At 42.9% G+C, this 25,991-nt stretch overlaps 2 protein-coding genes across 10 annotated transcripts; both read left to right on the top strand.

Moving 5' to 3' along the window:
• The first annotated feature begins 504 nt into the window (after window positions 1-504).
• On the top strand, window positions 505-7,993 carry LOC104153126 (pantetheinase). Its single transcript, XM_009688833.2, has 7 exons — window positions 505-2,157; window positions 2,254-2,384; window positions 3,684-3,876; window positions 4,394-4,685; window positions 5,725-6,098; window positions 6,981-7,151; window positions 7,675-7,993. Exons 1-7 carry the CDS (start codon window positions 1,792-1,794, stop codon window positions 7,792-7,794), a joined length of 1,647 nt encoding a protein of 548 aa, XP_009687128.1. The 5' UTR covers window positions 505-1,791; the 3' UTR covers window positions 7,795-7,993.
• A 3,597-nt stretch (window positions 7,994-11,590) lies between these two features.
• LOC104153127 (pantetheinase) lies at window positions 11,591-25,280 on the top strand. 9 transcript variants are annotated; one of them, XM_068938351.1, is made up of 9 exons: window positions 11,600-11,746; window positions 15,088-15,403; window positions 17,271-17,502; window positions 17,599-17,729; window positions 19,007-19,199; window positions 20,806-21,097; window positions 22,309-22,682; window positions 24,561-24,731; window positions 24,988-25,280. In XM_068938351.1, the coding sequence occupies exons 3-9, from the start codon at window positions 17,290-17,292 to the stop codon at window positions 25,129-25,131; spliced, it is 1,518 nt and encodes a 505-aa protein (XP_068794452.1). In that variant the 5' UTR covers window positions 11,600-11,746; window positions 15,088-15,403; window positions 17,271-17,289; the 3' UTR covers window positions 25,132-25,280. The 9 variants fall into 9 exon arrangements, 5 of the variants coding, with proteins under 5 accessions (XP_009687131.2, XP_009687132.2, XP_068794452.1 ...); XM_009688836.2 differs by lacking the exon at window positions 15,088-15,403 and having other exon boundaries at window positions 11,591-11,746; XM_009688837.2 differs by lacking the exon at window positions 15,088-15,403 and having other exon boundaries at window positions 11,591-11,842.
• The last annotated feature ends 711 nt before the right edge of the window (window positions 25,281-25,991 follow it).

Below are 25,991 nucleotides of genomic sequence, written 5' to 3'. Positions count from 1 at the left end.
AATGGTAGGCAAAGGTAATGAAGAGAAGACTGCATCTACATGCAGGACTCATCCTCAGTCATAGAAGACTTTTGACATTTGTGTGTGTGTGTATGTATGTACAGATATATATTTGTATTATATATGAAGGTTCAACTTGGTCTGTGAGAGGTCCATATTGCTAATAAATGCCAGATGGAATGTTTGCACTAATTGCCCCTGCAACAGCAAGTCTCTCAAAAGTCTAGGGCTTCATAGTAATCTTCCAACATTTAGGCACAGAAACGATCAAACCAAAGGAAGATAAAAATAAAAGCACCCCCACCACTGACAAAAAAGCTCTTCCCCTCTGGATGCCCAGCAAAAAAGGCAAGGTGATCTGAAATAAGGACATGGCTGGGGAGCTGGCAGTCGTCTTCAAGTCTTTACATGTGGCACAAGTCTTATTTCTTTTTCTTGAACCTGCAACTGTGTCTTAAAAGGGATTTTCTACAGCAGCCATTTTTCCAAATACAAAACAAATGGCTTAATTTCTAGTTCTATCAATTTTCAGTCAATTTCTTTTGTTGTGAATAGCTAGTAGCATTTGCATGAGAAATACTTAAAAGTTTAAGGCTCTGGCAGAGGCAGAATTCTTGAGACGCTAGTGAGGTAAGCTGCTCTGATACCCAGCTGAACTGTGAAGGCTCAGGGTAGCAAAAGGAAGGTGTCTTCTGAGAATATCCTAGCAATAGCTCCCTTTCCTTTTTGTATTGCGGAGTGTAAGACTCATCCTATCATAAAAGTACCAATCCTGTCCCTTCTGGTGGTAAGGCAGATAAAGAGCTGTGAGAATCAGAGGTAGCTGCAAGGTGAAGGGGCATGGGATGCAAAAGTGCTGATGACTTGTTTACCTACCTGATTTGTGCTGTGAGGACTTGAGGCAGCAGAGATTATCAGAAGGATCACTACTTTCTATGAAATTTGTGTTCAGTCCTGAAACTCAAAGTTGGGCAAACTCCAGTAGAAACCAGACAGGCTTAACTAAACCTGTGTAGCTTTATGGCAATACATTTCTTTTCCCTTCTTCATCCTTTCACATACACAGTGGAGTTGAAAGAAGGTGAAACAAACCTAAAGAGGAATCCTGGTTTCCAGGTTTATTGTTCAAAATGGCTCATGAGCATGTTCTGCCGTGATCATCTGTTGGTCCTGGAACCACACTTAGAGGTTGACATGGTAGAGCTGTGGGACCTCCTCTGTGAAACTTTGGCATTTGTTTTTGTATTGCCTTTGAACACTCCACCTGCTAATGCTGTGACTGTGTCATGCAGTGGCATATTTAAATACCCAGTTTGTTCTACCAAAGCAGTTGTACAACCTGTGCACCTGTGCATGAGCAGGGACTGTGCATGGTATAGCCAGACTACTCTCACCTAAATCTGAGCAATTGTTCCCGAAACCCCATAGCCCTGAGCTGGCTCTGTGCTGAGCGAGCTTGGATGTGGCCGGCAGTGACTCAGAGCTTGAGGCCAGCTACCTGCCACCCTGCCTCTAGCTGCCCTGCCTGCATGAGTTTGGCCAGGAAAGTGTCTGCACTGGATTTTGCTGAGATTTCTCAAAACTCCTCTGGCTCGTTTTCCTGTTGTGACCTGGGCTTGCCTTCAATTCACTTCACTGTAGCAATTCCTGTGTTGCTTTGGTCCTGTATCCATGCCTGTATCGTTCTTAAATCTGGCAGGGGACGCGTTTCCTCAGCTGCACCCAGTGGTGACTGCTCTGCCTGTGCTGTAACGCAGAATTGCTCAATGTTTGCAGCTCTCCTGCCCCTTGATGCCCCGAGACTTTCCGGACATGGCGATTGCATCACTTGGTGTCGGCTTTCTGGCACTGGGGAATTCCCAATTTCATGCAAGACTTTTCTTAATAAAATCACCTGTCTTTGCTTGCCCCGTCCTCATTTGGAGTGACTTCCAGGCTTCAGATATGGGTCTTTGTAAAGGTCATGCCTCTGCTGCGGTTTTTATCCTGTCTGTTCTTGAGGCCTGTGCCCTGGACAGCTACATTGCAGCCGTCTATGAGCACAATGTCATCTTGTCAGAGGACACTGAAATACCTGTTTCTCCTGAGGATGCCTTCGTGCTAATGGACAAAAACATGGATATTTTGGAAGCAGCCATCAAAGCAGCAGCCAAACAGGTATTATGGCCTAGTTACAGACATGTAGTTTGGTAAACACTGGTTATTTATAGGGGAAAATAAATGCCTTCCCTTTTTTTGATATGTTTATATTAGGGTGCCCATATCATTGTGACTCCTGAGGATGGCATTTATGGCTGGGTCTTCACAAGGGAAACAATATACCCTTATCTTGAGGATATCCCAGACCCAGAGGTGGACTGGATTCCATGTACTGATCCTGAAAGGTATTGTCTCTGCTATGGAAGGAGGAGTGGGCTGATGGGAAGGCGATCATTCCATTTAGCAGTGGTTGTGGATAGTTTTAAATGTGAGATGAAGACAGGTTAGATACCATCTACTTGCCATAAATTGCTTCAAACAACTTCATTCATCATTTTTTCTTTATAGTTTTTTCTCATTGTAGTCCTTTTGTTTTTAGTTAGTATACTCATAAAGGTCAAGATTTATTTAAAACAAAAATATTAAATATACAGAATCTACATTTCTGTAATGTATTCCATGCATGTGGTAGGACACTTAAGATACAGGAATATTTCTGAATATAATAGCAGCTGTTATTCAAAGTGTATACTGCACAATTTTGGATTTATATTTTTTAATCTGGACCCTAAATGAACAAGAAGCATGACATGGTGGCCTTTTTGTCCTGTAAACGTATTTTATTTCCATCAAATTAAAGCATGATATTGTTCGGTCCTATTTTGTCAATGTGCCAGTATTATAAAATAAAGGAAGCTTAAGTTTTTTTTTTTTTTTCTTAATAAATCTCACCATTCTTCGAGTCTGCAACGTTTAGGTAAAGATAACTAAACACAGTGTAGAAGAAAGAAATCCTAAACTACCTTAAACTGGCTGCTGAATCCGGAACTGAAGCAGAATGTTGAATTAGCCCATATATCAATATATCATTGAGGTTCTGCCTGACAATGGCAACAGAAAGGAGATCTGAAGGTGCCAAGATTTACTTTTACCGTGAGGAACTCCCTGTGTTCCCCTGGTATTTGATGTGAGGTGAAGCATTCTAAGCTTTGAAGTTCAAAACCACTGTCAAAAGGATTTATAAAAGTCTCACGGCAACAGCGTGTAATCGTCCAGGTGGTTTAAGCAATGTCTTTGGTATCCACCCCATCAGGCTCTGAAGAGATACAGGATTGAACCTCAGGCTCCATGGAAGATGATGGCAACATTCATCATTGTTTTTTCTGAAGCCACTATTTCACCCATGCCCCCAAAACTCTGTGGTCTCTTAGTTGGAAGCCAAAAGCTTCAGATAGTTGTTCTGTAACATAATTCCAGTGACCCAAAATGCCCAAGTGATGGTCACTATTGGTACAACCAGCCTTTTTCTATTCACACACCTCTACAGGTTCATCATTAATCTATTATTTCCTTCTTTTGGTTAACAGAAAACTACTATCTTGTCTTAGAAATGACTAATCTAAACCTGTCATTCTTACGATCTAAAGTCTTAGTTTTGTCATTTATACTGAACAACTGTTTTTCCTTTCTTCTTTGCTGATTAGATTTACCCCTTCACCAGTGCAGAAGAGACTGAGCTGTCTAGCAAGGAATAACTCTATCTATGTGGTTGCAAATATGGGAGACAAGAAGCCTTGTGATTCCAGTGATCCAAGATGCCCAAGTGACGGTCGCTATCAATACAATACCAACGTTGTCTTTGATTCAGAAGGGAAATTGGTGGCTCGTTATCACAAAGTAAGACAATTTTACAAAGTGCATGATCCTCAGGAGAGTAGAAATGTGAAACAAAAGCAACTTCCTAGGCTTAAACGTGTTTCTATAGTCATTATTTAGCAGATGTCAGAGAGCAGGTAAAAGTCCTTGCCTTGAGGGAGCTTTATTCCAGCTATTCTGAAACAGCAAGTAATTGCATGAAATTAACTGAAACTCAGAAAACCCTGTATTTTTCCTGCTTCTCAATAGGAAATGACACATGAGATGGGAAAACTCTAATATCATAAACTATTGATAACTAAATGCAAATCCCCTTCACTGATATGTCAGATCCATAGATATTTGTGCTTGACTTCTGTTGCGTGGTATGAATTTTCCTTTACAAAATGAACGTATAGCAAGTTCACAAAAACTTATGTGCCATTGCTTGCGTTTAAGTGAATATCAGTACTATATTGACTATTATAGCGTGATGTAAGCAGTTTCATTTCTTTCCTAACCCTCTTTTTTTTTTCCTTTCCTTCCTTTCCACAAACAGTACAACCTTTTTGTGACAGAGAAACAGTTTAATTATCCCAAGGAGCCAGAATTCGTGACTTTCAATACATCCTTTGGATACTTCGGCATTTTCACTTGTGCAGACATACTCTTTCACGAGCCTGCTGTGGTCTTGACAAGCAGATTTCAAGTTGACACCATACTGTTCCCAACAGCGTGGGGTAATACTCTCCCGCTTTTGTCAGCTGTCCAGTTCCACTCAGCGTGGGCTATGGGAATGGGTGTCAACTTTCTTTCAGCGAACACACGCAACTCCAGTTTAGATATGACGGGTAAGGTGACATTGGTCTATTTGATCTTCTTCGCATGGGTAATATTTTTATCTACTTAGTCCTGCTGACCTGAGCAGAAATATCCGTAAACTTTAAGCGCACATACACATGTCAACAGGATTGGGAAGGAAATAAAAATGTGGTGTGTATTAGAACTCAGATATGTTTTGATTAATTAGGACACCTTTACTTATTTGTTAAATGAGTAGTCGTGAGATGTAATGCATGTGATCCATTATCTTCTAACTCCTATCTTGATGTTTATCAATCCTTTGTTGATCTGAAGGCCGATATTTTTTTTCTCCACTAGGTGGAAACCTAGCGCTGAGAAATATTCTCCACGAGTCTTCTTGCAAATACTGCTTCTGGAATGGAGAGCTTGTGTAAAGCTTTCTCTGTAGGCTCTGTTTTTGCTGTATATTTTTCTGAAAAAATGCTAGAATTCATGCATGAGTTTAATGGACATATGCTTACAGAAATGAGAGAAGCTCACTGATGTGGCTAAAAAGTATTCCTAAACTTTGCCTTCCAAATGAAAGTAAATTTGGCCCATTCCTGTTGTTCTGACTCATTGAAAACCTTACATACAACCCGTATTTTTTGCGGATGGGTTTTCCTCTGGGCTTTAAGAATGTATTTATGTGAACAGCTTTCGCATAAATATGACTTTGGGTAACCTGTTTTTCCTTAAAGAATTTTTTGGACATGACAGAGTTACCATTCACTCTAATCAGAAATATTGTTGTCAGAGAGACAAGGAATTTAACTCAATGAGAAATGAGCTTCAGTCACTTAAATCATGTGTAACAGCATAGAATTGGTGCACTAATCTTGCCACAATATATCAGAGTTTGGTCTACTTTACAGTGACTGCAAAAAGCATTAGATTAGGATTGTAGTATGTGCAGGTTTAATTTAGTTATGAAAGAGTCTGGTCAACATTAGAAGAAAATTTGATGCATGTTTAATTAGTAAAGACTACTTACTCACCACACACTTGCTTTCATATTGAGAGTTTTCTGCTTTTATGTATTTGCAGGGAGTGGTATTTATGCCCCAGATGGTCCGAGAGCATATCATTATAATACAGAAACAGAAAATGGTCACCTCTTGGTGACAGAACTGAGTTCACGCCCACGTCTGTCTCCCTCTTATCCTGCTGCTGTGAACTGGAAATTGTATGCCAGCAGCATCAAACAGCTTCCATCAAATAACCACCATTTCAGTGGAATTGTTTACCATGATCTCTTTTCCTTCACTGAACTCACTGAGCCTGAGGAAAATCTTACCATTTGCCAGAAGGACCTCTGTTGCCATTTGAGTTACAAGATGGCAGAGAAACAAAAAGAAGACATTTATGTTCTAGGTGCTTTTGATGGGCTACATATTGTGGAAGGAGAGTATTATTTGCAGGTAAAGTTTTTCTGTTCTTATTTGGACAAAGGGAGGGCTGTGATATTCTCATTTCACCTCCTTTGCGTTTGTCCAATTTTTGACTGTGGCAGTTTATGAGAATACATTGTTGGGCCCCCCCCACAAAACATTTATATTTTCTTCATGAGTCATTTTGACTTTATCAAGGATATTCCTCCTACTTTTCCATCTGTGATACAAATTATGAAAATCAAGACCTTGAGTTGATCCTATGCTATAACACTTTAAGAAGATTTCCATGTTTGCATACAAAAGAGGAGAGATCTCTAGAGTCTGTGCTGTCTCAAAAGGGATGCTCTTGTCACAACAGAGAGCTAGTTGCTGCTACGGATATTATCACTGTGCTAATCAGATGCTCTAACTTGTAGTTATTCAATAAAATGAAGAAATTATATGGGTATAACCTTTGTATTCACATGTATTCATTGTTTAAATTTCTATATGATGCTTTTTCTAATGTTCTACATCTTTATTATCTTCTCCTTATATCTTCACAGTATTCCCAGTAGAGTAGGCTAATATATATGACTTAATTTTATTTAGGAAACAGAGAAAGCTGAAGTAACTTACCCAGGTCACAAACTGTTCAACATCTCTGACTAAATGCAAATGCATTATGCAGGTATGCACACATAAATACACGGGTACACACAGACACAGTGATTTACTGTGATGCTGGTGAAGAACTATCTTATTACAAAGTTTCAAATGCGAAGTATCCACAGATCCCCTTAGTCTAAATAAAGGAGTAGATATATTGGATCATTCCTTCATCATGAGAGCTTTTCTTTCTATCAAACCCAGCTCGTGATTGTTTAAAGCTGAGAAGTAAGTTGCTTTTCTGTATCCTCTCCCCCACAGATATGCACGCTGCTGAAGTGTAAAAGCACAGACCTGAAAAGCTGTGGGCAGCCCGTGGAGACTGCTCAGACCAAGTTTGACATGTTCTCCCTGAGTGGCACGTTCGGCACTCACTACGTCTTTCCAGAAGTCCTGTACAGCGGGGTTCAGCTGGCCCCTGGGGAATTTGAGGTAACATCATACCCTTGCAGACTGTCAGACTTGCAACACAAATGGCCAAAAACTGCTGCAAGACACAGCAGCAACTTGGAAATTATCAATGTCCTCCATTTCAGTAATTGGCTTTAGTTCAAGGTAGCTTTTTTTCTGTTTAGTTTTCCTGATTGCATTCCTAGAGCATTGTTCACCACATCTGAGTAGGCTAGTATAGTCAGTCCATTTCTCTCATTCCTTTTGCCTCTGTCCAAATGATTGGAGCACCTATGGACTAAAGGCAAAATCCCAGATCAGTACCTACTTCCCCAGAAATCTAGAACAAGATGTTGCTCATGAGAGAAAAGTCTAATTTTTCTCAGACATTATGGTCCCTGTGTGAGTAAGAGACTCAGCTGTGCTTTGCTTTGTCTTTTTCAAGACAATTCTTAACTAGGTCTACATTAGTGAAAATATTATTTTTTATCTGTCATGCAATAATACTGCTTTGTTGATGTTTAATACTGCTTTGTTCCTGTTTATTTTACTTTTCCATAATTAGGTGCTAACCGATGGACGTCTGATAAGCCAGACTCATACATCTAGGCCAGTTTTGAGTGTGACGCTCTTTGGGAGGTGGTATGAAAAGGACCCACCACACACAGAACAAGCTTCACTGTAATTTTACTGCGGATCCTTTGAGATCTCATCTGTGTGTTCCTGTAATGCTAATTAATCATAATGTTAGTTAATGTTAATACCCGTAATTATAATGGCAGTCTCTATCTGAAGTTGTGCTATCTTACAACATAGTCATTGCACATTGATTTGTTGGCTTGATTTTGCAGCAAAAATAAATTACTATGCTGGGCAGCTCTGTATTTATTTTTGCGTGATATCTTTTGATTGTCATAGGCTTGACCTTGCTCTCACTGGGGATAATATAAAATAAACTCCTCTGACTTTAATGGTGTGGGATCCAAGCCCGTAGCAGTGGACTGCAGCCCAATAACAAAGCATTTTTAATTTAAAAAAAAATTTGGGGGGATTAGAGGTCTATCCTGGAACTTTGTTCAGACCCATGTCTAAACATGCCCTTTTTTAAACCAGAGATGAGTAGAAAGTCTGAAGGCAGATGAGTAAAATTTTAAAAGCTAACAGCTTTTTAAAAGCACAGCTAGACACAAACAGTCAAAGAGGTTCCTGCAGAGCATTGATGATAATTTCTTTACACAGGTGGTGGAGACGCCAACGAGGAGAGGTGCGCTGCTAGACCTTGTACTAACAAACAAAGAAGGTCTAGTTGGAGATGTGAAGGGTGGGGCAACCTTGGCTGCAGTGACCATGAGATGGCGGAGTTGAGGATCCTACGAGGAGGGAGCAGGGCAATAAGTAGGATCGCAACCCTGGAATTGAGGAGAGCTAACTTTGGCCTCTTCAGGGACCTACTTAGGGGAATCTCATGGGGTAGGGCCCTAGAGAGAAGGGGGGTCCAGGAGAGCTGGTTAATATTCAAGTATGACTTCCTCCAGGCTCAAGACGGGTGCATCCCTCTGAGTCAGAAGTCGAGCAAAGCGGGCAGGAGACCTGCGTGGATGAGCAAGGAACCCCTGCCAAAACTCCAAAAGAAGAAGGAAGTCTACAGAATGTGGAAAAGGGGACAGGCCACTTGGGAGGAATACAGGGACGCTGTCAGAGCGTGCAGGGATGCGACAAGGAAGGCTAAGACCCAGTCGGAATTAAATCTGGCAAGGGATGTCAAGGACAACAAGAAGGGGTTTTCCAAATGCATCAATAGCAAAAGGAAGACTAGGGACAATGTGGGCCCGCTGCTGAATGGGGCGGGTGCCCTGGTAACGAAGGATACAGAGAAGGCAGAGTTATTGAATGCTGCCTTTGCTTCGGTCTTTACTGCTAAGGGCAGTCCTCAGAAATTCCAGACCCTGGGGACAAGAGAGGAAGGCTGGAGAAAGGAAGACTCTCCCTTGGTTGAGGAGGATCAGGTTAGAGATCTTTTGTCCAAACTTGACATCCACAAATCCATGGGCCCCGATGGGATGCACCCACGAGTGCAGAGGGAGCTGGCGGATGTTATCGCTAGGCCACTCTCCGTCATCTTGGAAAGGTCCTGGAGATCAGGAGAGGTGCCTGGAAGAAAGCCAATGTCACCCCGGTCTTCCAAAAGGGCAAGAAGGAGGAGCCAGGAAACTGCAGGTCTCTCAGCCTCACCTCCATCCCTGGCAAGGTGATGGAACAGCTCCTCCTGGAGGTCATCACTAAGCATGTGGAGGACAAGAAGGTGATCAGGAGTAGTCAGCATGGATTCACCCAAGGGAAATCATGCTTGACCCACCTGAGAGCCTTCTATGACGGAATGACTGGCTGGGTAGATGAGGGCAGAGCAGTGGATGTTGTCGACCTGGACTTCAGCAAGGCTTTGGACACTGTCTCCCATCACATCCTCCTAGGTAAGCTCAGGAAGTGTGGGCTAGATGAGTAGAGGGTGAGGTGGCTTGAGAACTGGCTGGATGGCCGAGCTCAGAGGGTTGTGGTGAATGGCGCAGAGTCAAGGTGGAGGCCTGTGGCTAGTGGTGTCCCCCAGGGGTCAGTCCTGGGTCCAGTCTTGTTCAATATATTCATCCATGACCTGGAGGAAGGGACAGAGTGCACCCTCAGCAAGTTTGCTGATGATACTAAACTGGGAGGAGTGGCTGACACACCAGAAGGCTGTGCTGCCCTTCAGAGGGACCCGGACAGGCTGGAGAGGTGGGCGGAGAGGAACCTCCTGAAGTTCAGCCAAGGCGAGTGCAGGGGCCTGCACCTAGGCAGGAACAACCCCATGCACCAGTGCAGGCTGGGGGCTGACCTGCTGCAAAGCAGCTCTGCCGAGAAGGACCTGGGAGTGTTGGTGGACAACAAGTTAAGCATGAGCCAGCAGTGTGCCCTTGTGGCCAAGAAGCCCACTGGGATCCCGGGGTGCATGAGGCAGAGTGTCGCCAGCAGGTGGAGGGAGGTGATCCTGCCCCTCTCCTCAGCCCTGGGGAGGCCTCCCCTGGAGTACTGTGTCCAATTCTGGGCTCCCCACTACAAGAGAGACATGGCGCTACTGGAGAGAGTCCAGCGGAGGGCTACCAAGATGATGAGGGGACTGGAGCACCTCTGCTCTGAAGAAAGGCTGTGAGAGCTGGGCCTGTTCAGCCTGGAGAAGAGAAGACTGAGAGGCGATCTCATCAATGTGTGTAAGTATCTGAAGGGAGGGTGTTGAGAGGATGAGGCCAGACTCTTCTCCGTGGTGCCCAGCAACAAGACAAGAGGCAACGGGTATAAACTGAAGCACAAGAAGTTCCATCTGAACCTGAGGAAAAACTTCTGGACTGTGAGGGTGCCTGAGCACTGGAGCAGGTTGCCCGGAGAGGTAGTGGAGTCTCCTTCCCTGGAGATATTCAAAACCCGTCTGGATGTGATCCTGGGCAATATGCTCTAGGTGACCCTGCTTGAGCAGGGAGGTTGGACTAGATAATCTCCAGAGGTCCCTTCCAACCTCAACCATTCTGTGATTCTGTGATTTAATTTGGAAAAGAAAGAAAGCCTCAAAACACTGTTGCTTCAAAGCTTGATATTTAACTCAGCCCACACTGTTGTAATATTTTTTGTGTTGCACCCTAAATTATAGTTTGAGGACACTGCTTTTCCTGGCCACAGTTTTAAAGTGTGGAAAATGACCTTTCCACAAAACTAGTGAAAACTGTACCATCTTTTCTGAGCAGTCAGGTGGGTCCCTATCAATAATTCTCAGAAATTAGCAACTTCACAGGTACGTGTCTGTCTCCCAGTGAAATGGTTGCTCATGCTGACATGAGGCAGGGTCAGGAATTTGCAGGCAGGTTTTAGGAAAGGCTGGCTGATAGTTTGAACAGATTGGATGGACTTGCATGTGTGTGGGTGCAGGCACTGCACTGAAAGCAGAGTGTAGTTTCCAGAAAACGGCAACAACAACAAAATAACCAAAAAGGAGGTGTGTTTTGAAGTGGATTACTTTAGGTGGTATGGTTAAGTTGTCTATGTAGAGTTAAGTTTATTTTTTATTCTGAAAGTTTGTTTTGAAATAAAAGCAATGTTCACATTTAATCTGACAGAAATCATAAAAAAAGACTTAGTGGACATAAAATACTTTGTATTTGAATGAAATAAACAAAGTAAATGTTGTAAAAATCAGATTTTAGTTTGTAGATTGGTATTAAATTGTAACACAGTGCTGCAGTTCCGTAACAGTAATAAGAGAGAACACTCTTGCTTTGTATGGAGAAAAAGTCTCTGCCTCTACATTTTTATCTGAACCCTAGCATATGGTTTCCTGTTATACCTAAGCAACACAATCATGTGCTTTTGCTAAAAACGGATGGCTTCTGATCTCCCTGCCCCTGAGCGCATGCTCCCACTGCTTCTGTGAAAAGATTGCGTAGTTGTAGGTGTGTCCCTTCACACAGATTTGTCCAGGAAAAGATTAACTCCTCAGCTAAACAGTAGCTTTCCACAGAATCTCTCTCAGCACAAGAAGCAGGACAACAATTTGAAGGCAGACTACTTCTACAGCGAAGCTGATTTGACATTGGATTATATCCTGTTTGGCACAAGTAGGTCCTCAGATAGCCCTCATCTTCAGACAGTAGCAGAGGGAACAACACAGGGGTGAGAAGAAAGAGTGGACTGGGAGAACAGTGGTGTGAAAGGTAGTTGGAGCTCTAAAATGAACTTCCCCATACACTACCTATAGCCTGCACTGCTGTAGTTTCATAAGGTTTTATTCAGCAGATTTATTTTTTTAACCTGGGTTATTTCCTTGCTGCTGGGTGACCTCCTGGTTTGGCAGGCAGGAATGCCTCCGTCCAGCTGAAATGTCCCTGTCCTGGGCAGTGTGGGGCAGTGCTCCATCCCCTCTGCCTGTTGCTTTTTGTCCTTGGTCAGTCGCCTTCCCGGGCTGAATGTTTTCTTAGCTGTTCCTAAACAAGGGGACATTTACTGCTTCCTACTTCAGGCTTATGGCTAACTGTGGTTAATGTGACACAAGCCATATTTCAGTTGATGTGAAAATCAGAACTAATATAAAAAAAAAAAAAGGCTTCCAAGCTGCATTACTTCAGTTATCACTGAAATCTCTTTTGAAGTCTTTTAAAGGCTCCCATTTATGGCTCCTGAATAAGCATGCTATAAATAGCAAAGTACCCAGAAAAATACTCAGATTAGAGGCTGCAGATACTCAGATTATCAGATGCACATTGATTTTCATAATGCTTGAAACTCTCACTCAGTTCGTGCTGCTCTAGCAGGGAACTCTCTAGCTTTTGCTTTCGCGCACAGCACTTCCGGATTAGAAGAAACAGCTCTACAAGGAGAGCCTGCCGTAAGCAAAAGTCAGGCACCCTGTTCTGCTTCCTGCTATTCAGGAAAAACCTTTCCCAAATGAGAACACTGCCAGTACTGGAGTGTCTTTTTTTGTGGAAAAAGTCATAGGAAAATGTATTTGTATTGAACTGAACTAAAGGGTTAAAGGTGATGACTTCTTCAGTAAGCATATTTTTTCTGGGCAGGGGGGACATGAGCTGAGGCACAGCCTGGGGAACAGTTTGTCCTTCTGCTTCAGGCAAGTGGCAGCCTGGCAAGGAGGTTCTTGGAAAACAATCAAGCTGGCAGCTTACCTGACTGATTTCAAGGGGAAAACATTTCCTCCAGATGCTTATTTTCTTGTGGAAGTCTGTTGAAAAGTAATCTATAGCAAAACAAAAGCTATGCTTTAGCCTTTTCGTATAGTCAGATATCCTCAGGTAATACTTACAGCTATTCTACAGGTTAGTTGCTCCTGTTGTATTACCTATTGTAGTGTGAATGAAACCAGAGCTTATTTTTTCCTCCTAGCAAAAGATAATTTTGTGTAAAAACTGAGAGATGAAGCAGCTCAAAATGTAATCAAGTTCCTTAAAATATTTTTTAAAATTATTTTTATTATTATTATTCTTTAAAAGCTGGCTTAACTAAAAGTGAGGTTGATTTTTGTGCCCTTTTTATCAGTTTTGAAAGTTGTGGGAAGTATTTTGTTCTGTTTTAATTTCCATTCTGAAAGTCGGTGGGATAAAAGCAAGGGACAGTTCTAAGTACAGCGGGATAATGTAAAGACTTTGATCTAAAGAAACTCTGGGAAGCAAGCTACAAACAATGATGTGTAGCACAGGATTTGAGGAATGTAAAGACAGTGGAATAAAGCAAATGGTTCCTAGGGCCATCATTTTTGTCATTTGGACTTCACAAAACATTGCTCCAGGGGTGATACATCCACGCTTTACTTAGATATCAAAACTGAGCCAAAATGCACAGAAAAGTCTATCACAATGCCTATTAATAAAAAAAGAAAGTGCAGTGTAAAAGTGTGTTGAAATTGGTAGCAAAGAAAAACCTAACAATAGAATGCAGATAACTCTTTCTATTCACTTGTTTGGTAACTTATTTCGGTATTGTGCTTGGCTACTTAAGTTGCCAATTTTCAAGTATTTTGAGTTGCGATATCCTTACAACACAATGTGCTTTCCCATATTGCATCTCAGATGTTGATTCCAAGGTAATGCTTTAACAGATCAGCACTTTGTCCCTCCTTTAAGTTAAACTTTACCCTTCTTTTCTTTTATGTGTATGCTCCTTTGTCACTGTTTCTCTGACTGGGAGCTTTCCTAGGGAGTACAGGGCACGAGCCATGTGCACTTTCCAGCCTCTCATACAGGGCACAGTTTTCACCCTCTCAGTGCTCCAGGCTGTCGCCTGGGATAGCTTCACTGCGGTTGTATAGGAGCACTCGGTGATCCTGCTGGCGCTCGCCAACGAGCCTCCCTCTCCGGACGATGCTTTGGCACGATGCTTTTTGGACGGTGGTATGAAAAGGATCATCTGAAACAAGACCCACAGCCACCAGCCTTCCCCTGCTGTTACCATAACTGAAGCTGTACACCACTGACATCATGTCCAAATGAGACATGACATCATCGGCTAAAACGATCATAATTATGCTTCTTAATTCTGGTTGCACAAGCTTCTCCTCGGTGTGCTTTGCTTAGTAGTAGTGCGGCATTATTACTTTATTGCTACCACTTACTGAGAAGTAACTCTTTTGTACTATAGGCTTACTAATCTTTTATGAGTTTAAAATAGCAGTTGTTTAGCTCTGCTTTCTGTGCACAGTCTGTGGCACCTTGTAGCACAGAATATTGCACCGTAGAGGCAGATGAGGAGCTCCAGTCAGAGAGCCAACCCTGACCCAATACACTTCATTTAGGGAGCTGGAGACAATCTGGGAATGAAAATGTTGTCCAAACTGCAGTGTGGAATATCACTGCAGTGCACCATATAGCCCTTTCTATTTTTAAATGCAAATAGATATTCACATATGAAATAACATCCTCATACCATACGCATGTTGATCAAAAGCCATCTTCCCAACCTCAGACAATGCCTGCCTGACTCACAAAAGCTCAACATCTGCATCGCTAGATCCATGCTCTCTTAAAACCTTGTTCACTGTTGGAGTCAGCCCCTGCTTGGCCAAAGACTAATCTCATGCCAGCAAGGGAATGTTCAGTCAGATGCTCTTCCCATCAGTCCAGACTCACTGTGGACACTGTGCTTGTCGCCCACGTTTTGGGGCCAGGAACCTAGTGGATTACACTGCAAGTCAATTCTGGGGAAAGGATCTGGATTAAAGGGAGACTATGGCGCAAGTGGAAGGAGGGCACTGAGCTTTCACCTTGCTGGTGAAAATTCCACATTTCACCAATATGGAAGGTATAGAGGAGGAGCACGTTTCCAGCCTGGGAAGCAGGAAGCAGCTCCTTCAGGCCTGCTCACTGTAGGTACAAGTCCTCTGGCTAAGGGAATGTGTGTGTAAGCAATATATGATCCCACATCCTGAATCTAGTTATTATTTTGATTTCAGGATTTGGTTGAAGGCCACTGCTGTCTAGTTGAGGTATATTTGTACCTGTCCAAAAAAATTTGAATATTTTTCCTTAGAAGACTGGCACGAGCCGATATTGTGCTGAATTTCTTTTACTGCAAAGATTGCATAACGTTTATCATTGTGAAATGTGTTATTGTGTGGAATGAGTCAAGCACGCGGAAAGCAATCGTACAGAAATCTGCCCATCCATCCACATACCAAAGCACTGTGTATAAAGACAAGTTTGCACATACCGCTGACAACAATAAACACTTCTCTCAGGGGTAGTGAAGCAAAGGAGGACCTAAAGAAGGTAAGAGATTTGGGCAACCAGACACAAGTCATTATTGTGCACATGCAGCTTTAACTTTAAGATTTCTGGCAGTGGTGACCTGCAGCTGAGACTGATGGAGGTTGCATTAGTCAAAATTTAGAAACTATGACTCCTGTTCATCATGCTGTTCCAGCAATGATCTTTGGGGATCTTTTCAGGGCTCAGTTACTGGGTGGTGTGCTGATGGGTTTGCTTAGAGTAAGAGCCTGCCTGATACCCGCCCTCCGAAATGTGGAGCTGGCCCTGAGCCCCTGCAGCCCTGCGCTGGCTCTGTGCTGAGCGAGCTTGGATGTGAACAGCAGCAGCACAGAGCTCGGCACTGGCTGCCTGCCTCTAGCTGCCCTGCCTGCATGAGTTTGGCCAGGAAAGTGTCTGCACTGGATTTTGCTGAGATTTCTCAAAACTCCTCTGGCTCGTTTTCCTGCTGTGACCTGGGCTTGCCTTCAATTCACTTCACTGTAGCAATTCCTGTGTTGCTTTGGTCCTGTATCCATGCCTGTATCGTTCTTAAATCTGGCAGGGGACGCGTTTCCTCAGCTGCACCCAGTGGTGACTGCTCTGCCTGTGCTGTAACGCAGAATTGCTCAATGTTTGCAGCTCTCCTGCCCCTTGATGCCCCGAGACTTTCCGGACATGGCGATTGCATCACTTGGTGTCGGCTTTCTGGCACTGGGGAATTCCCAATTTCATGCAAGACTTTTCTTAATAAAATCACCTGTCTTTGCTTGCCCCGTCCTCATTTGGAGTGACTTCCAGGCTTCAGATATGGGTCTTTGTAAAGGTCATGCCTCTGCTGCGGTTTTTATCCTGTCTGTTCTTGAGGCCTGTGCCCTGGACAGCTACATTGCAGCCGTCTATGAGCACAATGTCATCTTGTCAGAGGACACTGAAATACCTGTTTCTCCTGAGGATGCCTTCAAAACAAAATAAGATTTCAGGGTGAAATTGCACAGTAAAGAGGGAGATATTGTTGGGATGAGGAATATTTTCCTTGATTTCTTATTGAACAGCAAATATTATTAGCCAGGTTATGTCAGTTTACCCTCAGAGATAGTGCGAGATCAGAGATACAGTTCTAACAGCAGATCTTTTATGAAGAAATGGAGGCTATGGTAGTAGTGTGCTATTTGCAAAGCAGTCACTGTGCAAAATTTGCTTTTCATATCAAAAAATAGTAAAAAAATCTGTATGAAGTTTAATTCATTTTCACAAAGTAGATACATATTTCAGGTCGAGACATAAAGATTAACACAGTTCAAAGGTTAGTGTAAATCACATCATGAACCTATGAGGGAGGACACTCTTGGGGCAGTTGCTGCAAGTATAATAAGTTCTTCGCCAAAGGCAAGAGGCATGGCAGGTCCATATGTCTCATATCTAGAAAAGGTATAATCTTCTCTCTGAAGTATGAGAACCGTACTTTGTGCTGCTTGTCTACCTTCCCCTCCAGCTGGATTTCTAAGTGATAGAGGACACTCACAGAGAAAATAGTCAGCCCTAACCATGCGAGTCTGGACATGTGAGCCCAGAGATCAGGTTTGGAAGCTTGAAGAGGAATGTAAAAATAGGTTTTGCAAGCACTATTTCCAGGAAGACTGTTATAGACCAATATTGTTCCAGAATGCCCTCTTAGCCTTTTATTTCCCATCAGCATTTTGAATTTAAAATGACACGCAATTCCTAGAAGTGATTCTTAGACTTCTTGCCATGAATGAATGCTCTCAAATGTTGACGGTATAACATTGTACCTTCCCAGATTGTTTAATAGATGATTATTTCCAAAGCGAACTGTTGAAAACTTTACTCCTTTTTCTATTCGCTTTATATACCCCATGCCCATTCCCAGGAACCACAAGGCACGAGCCATGCTCGCTTTCCAGCCTCTCGTACAGGGCACGGTTTTCGCCCTCTCAGTGCTCCAGGCCGTCGCCTGGGATAGCTTCACTGCGGCTGTGTACGAGCACTCGGTGATCCTGCCGGCGCTCGCCAACGAGCCTCCCTCTCCGGACGATGCTTTGGCACTGATGAACAAAAACATGGACATCTTGGAAGGGGCCATCAAGGAAGCCGCCCGGCAGGTACTAGATGTATTATTAGCACTATCAGCTTGCATTTTCCCTTCTGCTGATTCTCCTGGTTACCTGGTGAACTCTTAACGGAGCCTGTCCTGCCAGGGTGCCCACATCATTGTGACTCCTGAAGACGGCATTTATGGCTGGCGTTTCACCAGAGAAGCCATCTACCCCTACCTGGAGGATATTCCTGATCCAGAGGTGAACTGGATTCCCTGCACTGATCCCAAAAGGTGAGTCCTTCTGCAGTGATTTATGTGGTTTCAAACTGGTGTCTCACAGAGCAGTGAGCTGTTCTCAATGAATGTGTAAGAACTGCTAATGCTTTTGATATCAGGGAAAGTTTCAATAATAGTTGCATAATATGATATCGAGGTAAGCTGCATGATAAAATATGTAGCATATCCACGACCAATTGAAAAGGGAACTCTTTTTTTTAAAAAAAGTATGTTCCAAATAAGACACCATAAAGAAAAATTCCTTAAACAACATACAGATTTTGGGTTGCTAAGTGTAGAAGCTTTTTCTCGGCATTTAGAAAAGCTTTGTTGCCAGAATATGCCACTTCATATTATGGTTTCATTTTTTTCCACACTATTTTGACTAGAGCTAATTGAAAATCTTGTAACAAAAGTTTTTGATTATTTATTCATGTATTTACTTCTTGCTGGCAAATGCTATGCTCAAATAAAAGCATGCATAACATTTTTGTGGAAAACTAGTTTCTGAGCAACTAATAATGGAATGATGAGTTCACTAGTCAAAGTCCAAATTTCTGCATGATGAAACCCTGAAACTTCAAATCTTAGCTTTTCACAATTAAGATAAGATAAGGTCCTAATTTCTGGAGTATCTGTGCTCTGAAACATGATCAGTCATTCGAGTATCATGTTCCAGCAGCGACATGACCACCTACAGCTGAGCACTGGACTTCATGTCCCTACATCATGAAAAGTACTGGAGTCATAGTCCCAGCTATGGTTGTCTGCCCTTTTTACATATGCAGGCTTGATAATGAGGTCTTAAGACCATAGTATTATATATGTGAGGATGTTCCTCAATGGATTCAAGATGAAGATTAACAGTGTGGAGTGAGTGCTGGGAGAGGTGCACATTCTGTGCTTTTTAAAACTGAGGCATAAGTAACTTAAGTATACATCGCCTCTCATTGAATGTGTGTGTGGTGGCAAGCAGGTCTAAGTACATTTTTGTTCCAGTTCCTAATGCATATAGGTTTGGGGAAAGTAGATCTGTGCATTGCACTGCAAGAAGAGTGCTGTGTCCAGGGATGGCCTGCTCTGTACATAGCAAGTGTATTCACAGAGCAGTTCAGAGGCATCCTGCGAGCCTCCAGGGGTATTTCCTTCCGGGTGCTGGTGGGAGGGCTCCTATGTCTGCCCCAAGCCCATGCTGTCTTGGGGCAGGATCAGAGATGCCGCCAGGGGACCTTCTACACTCCACCCTCTATTTGTTTGTCTTTTTTTTTTCTCTTTTGTCTAAAACACATTAGATTTGCTCCTGCACCAGTGCAGGAACGACTCAGCTGCATGGCCAGGAATAACTCTATCTATGTGGTGGCAAACATTGGAGACAAGAAGTCGTGTAACTCCAGTGATCCCAGCTGCCCCAGAGACGGTCGCTATCAGTACAATACTGATGTTGTCTTTGATTCAGAAGGGAAATTAATAGCACGTTATCATAAGGTAAGAAATGGTTTTGGAAAGCTGGGACCTATTTTTCCACAGCTTCCAAAATATATCCTTTTAAAAGTGAATTTAATTCCATTTATTATCCCATGGCAGTTGCCCTACCTCTTTTTTTTTCTTGCTTTTATTCATAATTTAAAAGAATATCTCTTTTGCTGGAAGGCATTGACTCTAAACCTGTATTTACTGTGATATTTCTAAAAGCAGACTAGAATGAAAAATGACTGCTCAGGTCCAATTTAGTGGCAGATATTTTTAGCTGACTTCCTCAGTTTATTAACTCCCTTTTACTGGAAATCCTGCTGTTTGAGCAAGGGGGGGGGGGGAAAAAACTTAAATTTTCAGTGCCAGCTTTGCCTCAGACTATTCCTTCATATTCCAGGAATTTAAATGTTAGCTGCCTCTCATCTTACAGGAATAGTCTGATTTGAGGCAGACTGGCCCTTTTCTGTCTCCCTCCCCTCCCCCAGTGATGTTTCGTTTCAGCCCAATTTTTGCTTAACAGGAATTATTTGGATATGCTGGGAGTAAAAAGAGATGACTGAATTGAAACAATTGTACCCAGTGAAAGTATCTTTTCTTTTTTCCAGTCTTATGTACCTGTAGGTACCTGCAAGGTACATCAAAGTTGTTTGGGCTTAGTGTGCCAGATATCAAACATGCTGGCAAGGACAGTCTGAAGTCAGTTGTTTATTTAATGCACTTTGGACTCGTTATTTCACCTAGTTTTTCATGGATGTTGCCAAGGTATTTGTTTCTGAGCAAAGCAGGTGAGGGAAAAACTTACAATTGCTGAAGTGAAGTCTCCCTTGTGCCAGCCAGGCACAGCCCAACTTGGAGCTGGGTTCCAAGTTCAGGTTTGAAATACTGCACCAGTAAACATGAACCTGCTTACTAGCACGTAACCTGCTTTTGGTTACGTGTGTTTCTTGTCCAAGTGACTTGGACAGTAAAAGGACTCTAAGTAAAGGCAAACCTTAAGGGAGAATAAAAGTTGGAAGGAAAACGTTGCACTGCAGAGAACCTCTCATGCTTGGATTTTTCTGTTGGCTGAGACCACCTGCCCCCTTCCCACCATTGCAACCTTTTTCTTTTCTGTTTCGGGTCTCACTGTAATATCTCACACTTCTTCTTGGACCTGTGTGCTTCCAATCCTTCCATGCATCTCTGCATCAGGGTCATCAATTCTGTTTCTTTTCTTTCTTTCCTCTGCATACCTCTTCTATTATTATGTCTCTTCTTTGTGCCTTTTGGGTTGTCAGAATTTTAAAGAACATGGGGAGGCTGAAGAGATTATTTTCATGGGTGTAGCAGGTGGCAAATCAAAGTCAAAAAATCTGCAGATACCAAGCTGCTTTTCTGTCTAGATGCCAGGACAATATCTGTCTCCCCATATTCACCTTTTGGGTGCTGTAGTGATCATCCAATCTTAGCCTGACTTTCTACATATGAAGGCTTCAAAAATAGCTTCAGCAGATTGAAAAAAGCTTCTTTAGTCATTCTGAATAGTTTTATGCAATGACACCAGGATATTGCAGTAGGTGTCTTGTAATTGTTTTCTCTCTGTCTCTCTCTAATTTTTTTTTCTTCCTTTTCCCTACAGTATAACCTCTTTATGTCAGAAACTCAGTTTAATATCCCTAAAGAGCCAGAGACTGTCACTTTTGAGACACCCTTTGGGAAGTTTGGCATCTTCACTTGTTTCGACATACTTTTCCGTGAGCCTGCGGTGGTCCTGGTGAGCAAGTTACAGGTGGACACTGTGCTGTTTCCAACTGCTTGGATGAATGTCTTGCCATTTTTGACTGCTGTTGAATTTCACTCTGCCTGGGCTATGGGTATGGGTGTCAATTTACTTTCAGCAAATACACACAACACTGGCTTGGCAATGACAGGTAATTAATTTTAAGTGTCTGAAAAATCTTTGTAATCATGAGTCTTTATTCTCTGTTCTACAAGGTTCTACAAGGTGATTTTTTTGCTCTTATAATCCATTTATTTGGAAGCTGAAGACTTCAGTCATGACATTTTAAACCCGAGGAGCATTATCCCAACTAATGCTATATAAGGCACAACAAAATTCATGGTATCTTCTTTTCTCCTCCCTAGCTTCTTAGGGACTTCCTTTCCTTCTTTTACTATCTCTAAGCAAGCTGTAAGTTAAGCTACTGCCCCTTTTATCTGAGTAGAAACTTCTGAAACTTAGGCTCTGTTCATTGCCACCCGTGATCCTGCTATTAAATGCAGAATTCTAAATATACTTGCAAACCCAGTGCATCATTCCGTTTATTCTGGCCAAATGCAAGATTTGTTTGTAGCTATATTTAACATAGTTGTGGAAAAATTATTAAAAACAAGTTTTCAGGCCTGTTGTGGAAATGCTGCTAATAACATTGCATCTTTTAATAGGGCGGCACTGTGTTTTTCTAGAGCTTAGCTTATGGGATAATATATTTTAACCAGGCAAGTATCTTTACTGTGTTCTGAAATCGCAGTATTGCCTGGGGCTTCATGTTTGAAATGCCTAACAATTCGCTGCTTGTTATCCATATTATGTGACTGAGGGGCAGAGCTCTTCGGCAATATAGGGTGTGACATATGTTTCCTTGTAGGTGCATTGATTTCCCTCCCTCATTTGACACTGGTCAGGTGCGGATTCCCCATACAGGGAGCTCTCAACTGGTATAAACTGGGCTACAGAGCTGCCATATCCTTCCATGTCTATCAGGAGAGGCCTGTGACACTTGCATGTGTTTATGTTTTGGACATTCTCAACTAGTGGATGATCCTTTTACATCAGCAAACCCAGAACAGAGGAATTCTCATGCAGCTCTGTATAGGAGAAAAGAGAATTGGGGAGGCTGTAAATAAAACCATAAGGTACCCCTCTGCCTTTTGGCTACACTAAGCAGACCTCATGTGGAGACACAAATGGTATTCTTTGCCAAAGTATGATCTCTGTGCATTGAGTTGTTACAGTTCTGCTTTGAGGACCCTAACATTTCCGCAGTACTTATAAAATGGTGAATATATTAGCAATGGGGCAATTAAGAGGACAATATGAAATGTCTGATTCTTTTTGAACTCAAAATTGTTTTCTCCTCAGGAAGTGGTATTTATGCACCAGATGGAGCCAGAGCATACTATTACAATATGAAAACAGAGGATGGTCACCTCCTTGTTGCTCAACTCAGTTCACACCCTCGCATTTCTCCTGCCTACCCTCCTGCTGTCAACTGGAGCTCGTATGCTCAAAGCATCGAGAGATTCTCACCAAATGACCATGATTTCAGTGGGCTCATCTTCCATGACAGGTTCACTTTCACTGAGCTCACTAAGCCGGAAGGGAATCTCACAGTTTGCCAGAAAGTCCTCTGCTGTCACTTGAATTACAAGATGGCAGAGAAACAAGAAGATGAAGTTTATGTGCTGGGTGCCTTTGATGGGCTTCATGTGGTTGAAGGACAATACTACCTCCAGGTAATGATTCCTTTTTGGGGCTGTTATTCTAGAAAGCTTCTTTAAAGGGAAAAATCTTCAGCTTCGGATGGGGATGGGGACTTTCTTCTTCTGTTCTGCAGCCCTGGAGTCCTATTTGTCAGCAATGGGAAGCAGTTACTGAAATGTCTATTTAGCTTTAAATCCAGCACACTCCTTCCCTCGCCTCCCTAAAGATCGGAAAAGGTTGTAGGTACCATTATAGGGAGCAAAAGGGATAAATATTAGAGTGACATGTTGGTCCAGATCTACCTGAGTTCCTGCCTCCTATTTTTGCTAACAGTTGCACTATTTATACAACTCTTACAGGAGCATACACTTGTGGACAACAGCAAGATGACATCTGAGCGGTCACCTCTCCTCCTTCTGCCTCTGCATAACAACCGTGAGGCTGGCGACCCCACCCCAGAGGACATGCTGGTGGATCTTTCACCTGGTCCTCAGGGTGCTTGAAACCCCCACCCACCGTGTCTGCCTCTGACACTGAAACGTGTGCAGACATCTGCGTTTGCACAGCAATCACCTGACAGAGGAAATCTGGCATCTTCGTCTTCTTCAGCTCTGTGGCAGTGGAGAGGTCTCTAAACCTCCTTCAAATTCCCAGAGGGCGCTGGCTCCTTCTTTTTTTTTTTCCTTTTTCCTTAGGCAGGCAGGAGTATCTGTAGGAAGTGTTTGGAATCTCTCCCCACAGCCTCTCCCCCCCAAAATCACATCCATCTTTAGGAGTTACTTTGATAACCACGAGGTAGGGGAGCTCTTAGCCAGCTAATAGCTCATCTGATGCATTCAAGAAGGTAGCTTGAATAGAATCAGTGTTCTTGGTGGGCTTGCCTGGACAATTTATTTCAGTGCCTATGGAAGAGGGGGCAGATGGTCCCTACCAGGACTGACTGTTCTAGAGAAGGCGGGACTTGTCCTTTTTCCCCTCAGTAATGTTGTCCTTTTCCTTAGAGCAATCTGAGAGAATCAGAATCTTTATTTCTGCTCATTTGCACTTCCACAGGAAACCATGTTTGCTGATGAACAGTACATTTGATGTTTACAGAGAGGCTTTTTTGGCCCCCTAATATCTGGCACAAAAGTAGACCAGCTCCTCCATCCCCTGACAACGAAGCCAGCCAATATCCTTTAAGTCTTCACAGGAGTGCTAACCCCATGGTTTGTTCCTTCACGCTTCCCTTTAGCATCTATCAAATTAAAGCTGGAGAATTAACCCCCGTGACCAAAGTATAGTCGGTCTACATTACCAGCACTATTTTCCTCTGTGTGCTGCAACTGCTAACACAAAGGTGTGACAGGCCATGCTTGCTTCATTACTTGGACAGCTGTTCACCAGGAGTTGGATGGAGATAATCAAATCCAGTCTTCCCATCACCTACGAGACCATCTCCTGGGTTCTCATTAGCAACATGTACAAATGGCAGTAAAAGGTCTCGAGTTTGCAGTTGTACAATGGACTTATGAGGAGATCTGTTTCATTTGTTTCATTTTGTTCCAAGTTTCCACCCACAATCTCTCCTTAAGACATGTGAAAAGGGAGTCTTCATAGAAAAGAATTGGAAGAATTAGTGGAAGTGACAGGACTGGCCTTCAGGCATGAAAGAAATTGCTCCAGCAGTGCTTTCACCAGCGACTAAGGTCATTTCTATCTCCTAAAGCGGTGTAGTTCTGGAACATGTTCCAGTCAGATCAAGGGGTGAAAAAATTAAGCTACAACTAAAAGGAAGTTGCCTTAGGATTATGAAAGATATCCTGTGGCAATCACCTGCTCTGTCACACACTGGATTTGATGACACAAGGGTTTCCTACCCGGAGTGTGTCCGTCTTGCTAAATATGTTGTCTTTTTCTCTCCCCCACAGATATGCACGCTGCTGAAGTGTAAAAGCACAGACCTGAAAAGCTGTGGGCAGCCCATGGAGACTGCTCAGACCAAGTTTGACACGTTCTCCCTGAGCGGCACGTTCGGCACTCACTACGTCTTTCCAGAAGTCCTGTACAGCGGGGTTCAGCTGGCCCCTGGGGAATTTGAGGTAATGGGATGCCCTTGAGCTGTTTCACCTTAGGTTCTCTGGGGCTTAGTAAGGGAGTAAGCTGTCTCAGAAAAGCCAAAGAAAACTTGCTCGTAGTGAGGAGTCCGATTTATTCAATGTCCGCCTAACGAAGTCACTGGTTTCCGTGAGCAATAGGGTTTGACGTACCTTCTCATTGTTTTGTCACATCTTTGTAAGCTTTTAACTTGTTCCTATGAGTACTCCTCCTTATCCTTCTCTTATCTTCTTCAATTAGGTGCTGAGTGATGGGCGTTTGATAAATAAGATAGGACCAACAAAGCCAGTCATCACTGTGACGCTTTTTGGACGGTGGTATGAAAAGGATCATCTGAAACAAGACCCACAGCCACCAGCCTTCCCCTGCTGTTACCATAACTGAAGCTGTACACCACTGACATCATGTCCAAATGAGACATGACATCATCGGCTAAAACGATCATAATTATGCTTCTTAATTCTGGTTGCACAAGCTTCTCCTCGGTGTGCTTTGCTTAGTAGTAGTGCGGCATTATTACTTTATTGCTACCACTTACTGAGAAGTAACTCTTTTGTACTATAGGCTTACTAAACTTTTATGAGTTTAAAATAGCAGTTGTTTAGCTCTGCTTTCTGTGCACAGTCTGTGGCACCTTGTAGCACAGAATATTGCACCGTAGAGGCAGATGAGGAGCTCCAGTCAGAGAGCCAACCCTGACCCAATACACTTCATTTAGGGAGCTGGAGACAATCTGGGAATGAAAATGTTGTCCAAACTGCAGTGTGGAATATCACTGCAGTGCACCATATAGCCCTTTCTATTTTTAAATGCAAATAGATATTCACATATGAAATAACATCCTTATACCATACACATGTTGATCAAAAGCCATCTTCCCAACCTCAGACAATGCCTGCCTGACTCACAAAAACTCAACATCTGCATCGCTAGATCCATGCTCTCTTAAAATCTAAAACGTTAAAGTTCTCTTACAACACTGCTGGCAAATATTGCGATTCCTCAGATGCTGATGCTGGCCACTTGTGCCCTGTGATAGTTCAACTGCCTGGAGAAGCTCCCACGCCAGTAGAAGTGTAGGAAAGGGGGATGTTTATAGGAAACAGCTCAGGTCCCTATGCCCCAATAGCAGCACTGTGCCGTGAAGGGAAGTTGTCACTCCAAGCTTTGGAAGGAGCAGTCAGGCAGGAGAGGGAAAAGCCACCGTGAGCTCTGGTAGAGGCTACCCCACAACACAGAAGCCT

Source organism: Struthio camelus, chromosome 3, assembly GCF_040807025.1.
Source record: "Struthio camelus isolate bStrCam1 chromosome 3, bStrCam1.hap1, whole genome shotgun sequence".
Classification (NCBI taxonomy): domain Eukaryota; kingdom Metazoa; phylum Chordata; class Aves; order Struthioniformes; family Struthionidae; genus Struthio; species Struthio camelus.
The sequence above is the reverse complement of the archived record's forward strand: the minus strand, read 5'-3'. Positions and strand labels throughout refer to the sequence as shown.